A 6,861-nucleotide genomic window follows, 5' to 3' on the forward strand; every position below is an offset into this window, starting at 1 on the left:
CTTATACATATGTATATCATTTGTATGCTGTACATGTATCTTTTTTAATATCAAAAACATGATTGACCTTTGTGCCTCATGAACCAATTTTTGGCCCTGATTTTTGGCAATAATACACAAAGCAAAGGCGATGCTAGGCTGAGTCTTACACGTTCAGTTAGGTTTGGTGATACAGGGCCACCTGAGTAGAGAAGACACAAGGGAAAGAACATGAATTGCAGCATGAGGGAAAAAACTGCTTGAAAAGATCTTGAGTTCAGGGGACAGGAGGAAAAAAGCTAGTTATGCATCACTGCTTTCACCTGCAAAAATATATATATTGAGAAATATACATTTTGAGAGACAATGGATTGCGATGTCCAAAACAAGCAACGTTTAAGGAAATTGTAAGTGAACCAAGGTAATGTAGCTTGCAGAGAAGGTAAAGGCTTTTCAATACAAAGGGACTTAAAGAAAAGCATTTAGAATAGGACTGCTGTTATTTAAGGATCTCTCTACTAATTTAGATGTGTAAAATGTCAATTACAGGCTTACTAGACCATTCCTTTATAGTGCATGAAACATACACGTTTCACAGAAGAACTATCAGAGGACATGATGGGGGCAACAGATCATATGACAAGACGTGCATTTCTATTTTCTTTCTTTCAGTCCTCATTTGAAGCCACGCACACACCATGTTACAGACAAACTACACAGCAGTGACTGAGTTTATCCTCCTGGGACTGACACATCAAGCCGAGCTGCAGCCTGTCCTTTTTGTGGTTTTCCTACTCATCTACCTCATCACAGTAGTTGGCAATGTGAGCATGATTTTGTTAATCAGAAGCGATTCAAAACTTCACACTCCCATGTACTTCTTCCTCAGTCACCTCTCCTTTGTGGATCTCTGTTATGCCACCAGTGTCGCTCCACAGATGCTGGTTCATTTCTTATCCAAGAGAAAAGCCATTTCCTTCCTTGGTTGCCTTATACAGTTCCACTTCTTCATTGCGCTGGTGATCACGGACTATTACATGCTGACAGTGATGGTTTATGACCGCTACATGGCCATCTGCAAACCCTTGTTGTATGGTAGCAAGATGTCCAGACGCGTCTGCCTGTCTCTCGTTGCCACCCCATATATTTACGGCTTTGCAAATGGTCTGGCACAGACCCTCCTGATGCTTCGCCTTTCCTTCTGCGGACCCAATGAAATCAACCACTTTTACTGTGCAGATCCCCCTCTCATAGTCCTTGCCTGCTCAGATACTTATGTCAAAGAAACTGCCATGTTCGTGGTGGCTGGTTTCAATCTCACCTGCTCTCTTGCTATCATTCTCATCTCATACATTTTCATCTTCACGACCATTCTGCGCATCCGCTCTGCAGAGGGGAGGCGCAAGGCCTTCTCTACCTGTGGGTCCCACTTGACGGCTGTCACTGTCTTTTATGGGACACTATTCTGCATGCACCTGAGACCTCCCTCTGAGGCATCTGTAGAACAGGGGAAAATTGTTGCAGTTTTTTATATCTTTGTGAGCCCTATGTTAAACCCTTTGATCTATAGCCTGCGGAACAAAGATGTTAAAACAGCCATCAGGAAACTTGTCCAAAAGAAATCACTTTTTAAATAGACATGTAATATATATTTCATTATCTCACCAGTTAATGAGCATTTAAAATGAACAAATCTCCTTCTGTCATTGACTATCTTTTTGTCTTTTATAACTCACATCTAGATCTTGGAAGTGTCAAATTATTTGCTAGTATTTATAGTTCTATTTCAATACATTAAAAAAAAAACTCTTAGAAATTTAATTCCAAAACTCGAAAACATTATTACTGCTCTATAAATTCAATAAATAACAGAAGATTCCTTCCCTAATACAAAGTTATAAAAGACAGAAGTACCAAATTATGTTATGTCCATGCCCATCTGTTTGATTTTTATAGTGCCTAATAATTTCCAAACTAATATCCAGAATCTTCTCAATAGAGTAGGCAATAAGTTTTATTTATTTTTTCTTTACAAAAGTCACATAACAAAGAAGATTTTATGTATCTCAGATTGTTACTCCAAACAATATTTAGAATGATAATACTGATGTAGTGGAATTCTTAGTCATAAGGCTTGTGGATGGAATGGCATATTATCCTTGTAAGGTTTTTTTTTTAATCAATATTCACACTCATCATAGAACTAGTCTTGTGGTTTCACTTGTATTTTTTTTTATCATGAACTGTTTCCAACATACATCAAAAATTCGGAAATGATGTAAAGCCTGCCTGTGCAAGTGAACTAATTGTTATTAAGGCTTCACATGTGTGAGTATTGCTTCAAATATTTCACATACTTAGCTATTCTCCAATTGAGCCCTTCCTACCTGATTCCATTTCTCTCTCCATTCCCTGCACTCAACTCTCATGTGAATTTAGTATTTCTTATTTTTATGTAGAGTTCTAATATTTGCTGGTGTTCCTGTATCCATAAAATTCTATAATATTATTTTGGCAGATTTAACCCTTGTTATTAATGAAGTCATGCCATCCTTATGCGAGTTTTCTATTTTCATTAAACCTTGTTAGATTCATCCATCCACTGATATAGTCTACGTTAGTATATAAATATGTCAAGATTTATTGATCCATTCTATTATTGATGGGGGAATACATTTTTCCTGCTCCTTGATAATATGAAAATCTAGCAGAGCATTTTACTCTGAAATTCTGAGTGTGGACCAGTTCAAGAGTTCCCTCCTGGAGGCTAATTTCTGGGTCATTAGAAAAGAGTATCCTTACATTTGGTAGATGTTGCCTACTTTGTCTACCAAGTGCTCTCCCACAAACAGTGTGTGAGATTGGTCTTTATTGCAGAGTCTTGTCAATCACTATATACTGTCAGGCTCTCAAAATGTCTTCCAATCTGATGCTTGTAAAATTGATAATAACGTATTTTTATTAAGCTTTTGTGTTGTCATTACAAGTGAAGCAAAGTATTTTTAAGTGCTTTGACGCTAATTGAAAAGTTGTCTTTCAGTTGTATGTTTATATTCTTAGTTCATTTTCCAGCTGAGTTATTTTCTCTTTATTTTGTACATTTGCAATAGCTCCTTATATATTCTATACTAGACACTAACCTATTAATGATATATGCAATGCACAGACTTCAACCTGTTTGTAGCTTGTATTTCACTTTTGTGCATATCTTTGGTGGTATAGAAATTTTTCATTTTAATATGGTTCAAATGTTAATCTTCTCTTTATGCTTGTGTTTTGTATGTTTTGTCTAAACAGTTCTTTCTTACTATAAAGATATTGTTATATTTTCTTTCAATGCATTAAAGTTTTACTTTTGCATATTTAAGCCTTTATTTTTCCTGGCATTACAAATGTTGCAATATAATTATTGTTCTAATTTTTTAGGAAAATAATTAATTTTCCATCTTTTAAACACTCCATATGGTTCTTAATAAGATTTTAGTAAAGTAGTGTCTGGTGGCTCAGTTGGTAAAGCGTCCAAATCTTGTAAGGTCATGATCTCACAGCTTTATGTGTATGGGTCCCCCATCAGTCTCTGCCCTGGCAGTGCAGAGCCTGCTAGGGATGCTCTCTCTCTCTCTCTCATTGCCCCTCCCCACCACTCATGTCTCTGGCTTTCTCAAAGTAAATAAATAAACTTAAAATTTTTTAAAATTTATTTTATTTTTTAATTAAATTTTTTAAAACATTTATTCATTTTTGAGAGACAGAGAGAGACCAAGTATAAGTGGAGGTGGGTCCAAGAGAGAGGGAGATTCAGAATCAGAAGCAGGCTCTAGGCTCTTAGCTGTCAGCACAGAGCCAGAACGGGGCTTGAACTCACAAACCATAAGATCATGACCTGAGTCAAAGTTTGGTGCTTAGCATACTGAGCCACCCAGGGACCACTAAAGTTAAAATAATCATTTAAAAAAGATTTTAGTAAAAATTCTTTCATGTATAAAGCTTTCATGTTTGTATCAGTTTGTTTCTTGGTTCTCTATTGTGGGACCAATCTGTCAATTCCTTCATCAAGGCAAAATATTTTTATAAAGATAGTTTTATCAACTCTCGTCTGAAAGCTTCAATATTAGAGAATTTTCTTGAAGGATCTCTGACAGAAGATACCATTAAAATGTATAGAAATACTTTGTTGTCTCCAGGGTTTATGTTTGTTATTTTCTCAGAAGGCACAGGATATCAATTTCATTGAGCCAATGCTGGTGGCAATGAGAAGGGCAAGAAAAAAATTATTCATAGTTGATACTAGGTCTATGTCCATTCTTGTATTCTGGTACTTGCCATCATAGATCTGCCTTATTATGGCTTAAAATATGTTTCAATTTGTCATCAGTTATGCATGCCTTGGTCTTCTTTCCTTTCTTGCCCAAACTGATCCATTTCTCAAGTCTGAATGTACCATATCTAGATTTAAGCAACAAAAGTGGGGTGTTATGATTTTTCCTCTTCAGGAATTATAGGTGGCCCACTTTCTCCTGGACAATTTGCATGTCCATCCATTTCATGGCACCCTACTGCTCATCACTGGCATTTTCTCCTGACACTACAAGTTTTGAAAGTCCATTTTGTTGGAATTCCTCTCAGTATAGATTGTCTGGGCAAAGCACAGCCCTCTGAAGTCCAGGTCAATCGAGTTTGTTCTTTGTTTTTTTTAATCTTCCATATCCTTATGAATGTTTGATTGCTTCATATATAAAAATGGAGAGAGATGCTTGTGGTTTTGTTTATTTCTGTTTGTAATTTTCCCTACTTTGTTAGCTCATGTCCAATAAAGAACTAGTATTATTCCTTATATCATTTTTAAAATTTTTATCCCGACATTGGCGATTAAAATCTAAAAGTGCTTTTTTTTTTTGCCTGATATTCATATATTACCAGTAGTATATTTATTGTTTTAGGTTGCTTGATGCCTATTATATATGTTTTTATCTTCTTTACTTTCAGGCCCTAAGTCCATTAAATTACTGAGTTTCATATTTTATTGTGAATACACATACTTAGATATACTTTATAACAACTTATTTTGCATTTAAAAATTTTTTCTTCGTCTTTTTTTCCCCTTTCTGCAAACATGAATTAAATTGTGTTTTCTAAGTAACTTTGATTCATGACTGTCTCATCTGCCAATTGTCAGGTCCTAGGGCAAAGCCCCTGTCTGCTTTTGCTGATGATGTTAAAGCCAGCGTGTTCCTCAAACCTTGAATATAGGTGGTTCTCAATAAATTTGTATTTGCTAATACACTATTGTTATTCCCTTTGGATTGTGGCTATTTGAGTGCAAGCCCTACTCTATGCTACTTGCTAACGTGATCTTCAGGAATTCTTTTCCTTTTTCTAATTTTTTAATGATTAGTTTTGAGAGACAGAGAGAGACACAGAGTGCAATTGGGGGAGGGGCGGAGAGAGACACACACACACACACAAAATCTGAAACAGTCTCCACCCTCTGAACTGTCAGCACAGAACCCGACATGAGGCATGAACCCATGAACCACGAGATCATGACCTGAGCCGAAGTCGGACGCTTGACTGAGTCACCCAGGTGCCCCAATCTTTGAGAATTCTTAACAAATCAACACCTGATTGTGAAACGTTATGTGTGCCTCTCTCATCCCTCCCAGCATGAAGCAGAAACTCTTCAAGGACACAAATCTTTTGACTTTCTCTTATACTCTCCACATTGAGAGCACAATGGTAAGTAGAAGGCTTTCCCTGAATGTTTTTAACACTATAGATGGGTGGATGAGTGAATGAATGAGTGAATGAATGCCACTAATCTTGGAGAATATATAGCATGGTGTGAGCTTGTCGCATTTCTTTGCTAAAGTATAAATAACATGATATCAAGGACTATCGTTGGCTTGTTTTAATCCCAGGCTCACAATTTATTATTTGCATCTACCAGGGAAAGTCACTTAATCTCTCTTTGCCTTGGTTTCCCATCTTTATTCCCAGCTTTATTAGTAAAATAAAGCTAATAGTATTAACAACCCATGAAATTGTGTAAGATATAACTGAACTAATGTGTGTATAGTGGTAAGCCTAAGACCCATCACATAGTAAATATTCCACGCTTATCACTTATCATTAATTACCCCTGTTCTGATGTCTTTCCTGTGGTTTCTAAAACAAGTTAGTCACTTATACCACTTCATCTCCCTACAGACTTCATTTTTGAGGGAGACAGAAGTATGCTTGATGAAGTTACCAGAGAGAGGATAAGCAAGAGTTGTGTATTTATAGAATTAAGCATACATTGCACCCTTCTTTAGTTATTCACCAAGTATCTATTGATCTCCCTGTGGAGATCACTATTCTTGCCTGCAGGGGTTTACAATATAGTGGTGGCAGAAGAGTTATGACAGGCGATTAAGCAGAGGGTGTTAGACAAACATGGGGGCAGCAAACTAAAAGGAGGACAAACTCGGTTCTGTAGAGGCAGAGAAAGCATCTTTTGAGACAACATCTATTTGAGCCTTACTTACTGCCAGAGACAATATAGTATTCACTCAATATGTTTTATGGAATAAATGGATTTTTTAAATCATCAAAATAAAAAATAGAAATGTTTTGAAAAGTCACGAACATGATATTTGGCTCTGGGAGAGAGTGAGCATAGTCAGTAATGACCCAGAGGCTTCTGGAAAGAGTGTGCCAAGATGATAACAAGGGATGAGGCAGAAGTTTGTAAGTGACTCTGGGGTATAAGGTTTTAAAAGACATTTTACAACACCAAAGACTTAATCATCCATTTCCTACATAAAAGGTAGCTACTTTTTTGCATGGACCTCAAGTATATTTTAGTATAGAGGTGGAATTTAAGGAAAGGTATTAAGCAGG

At 36.5% G+C, this 6,861-nt stretch overlaps 1 protein-coding gene across 1 annotated transcript; it reads left to right on the forward strand.

The window, feature by feature from the left end:
- The first annotated feature begins 677 nt into the window (after positions 1–677).
- On the forward strand, positions 678–1,616 carry LOC115271866 (olfactory receptor 1030-like). Its single transcript, XM_029914840.1, has one exon. It carries the CDS (start codon positions 678–680, stop codon positions 1,614–1,616), a length of 939 nt encoding a protein of 312 aa, XP_029770700.1.
- Positions 1,617–6,861: the final 5,245 nt, after the last annotated feature.

This window comes from Suricata suricatta, chromosome 11, assembly GCF_006229205.1.
Source record: "Suricata suricatta isolate VVHF042 chromosome 11, meerkat_22Aug2017_6uvM2_HiC, whole genome shotgun sequence".
In the NCBI taxonomy this organism is placed as follows: Eukaryota; Metazoa; Chordata; class Mammalia; order Carnivora; family Herpestidae; genus Suricata; species Suricata suricatta.

What these genes read in the sequence shown, in the direction of transcription:
- LOC115271866 (XM_029914840.1), top strand. Translation starts at nt 678, where the DNA reads ATGTTACAGACAAACTACACAGCAGTGACTGAGTTTATCCTCCTGGGA.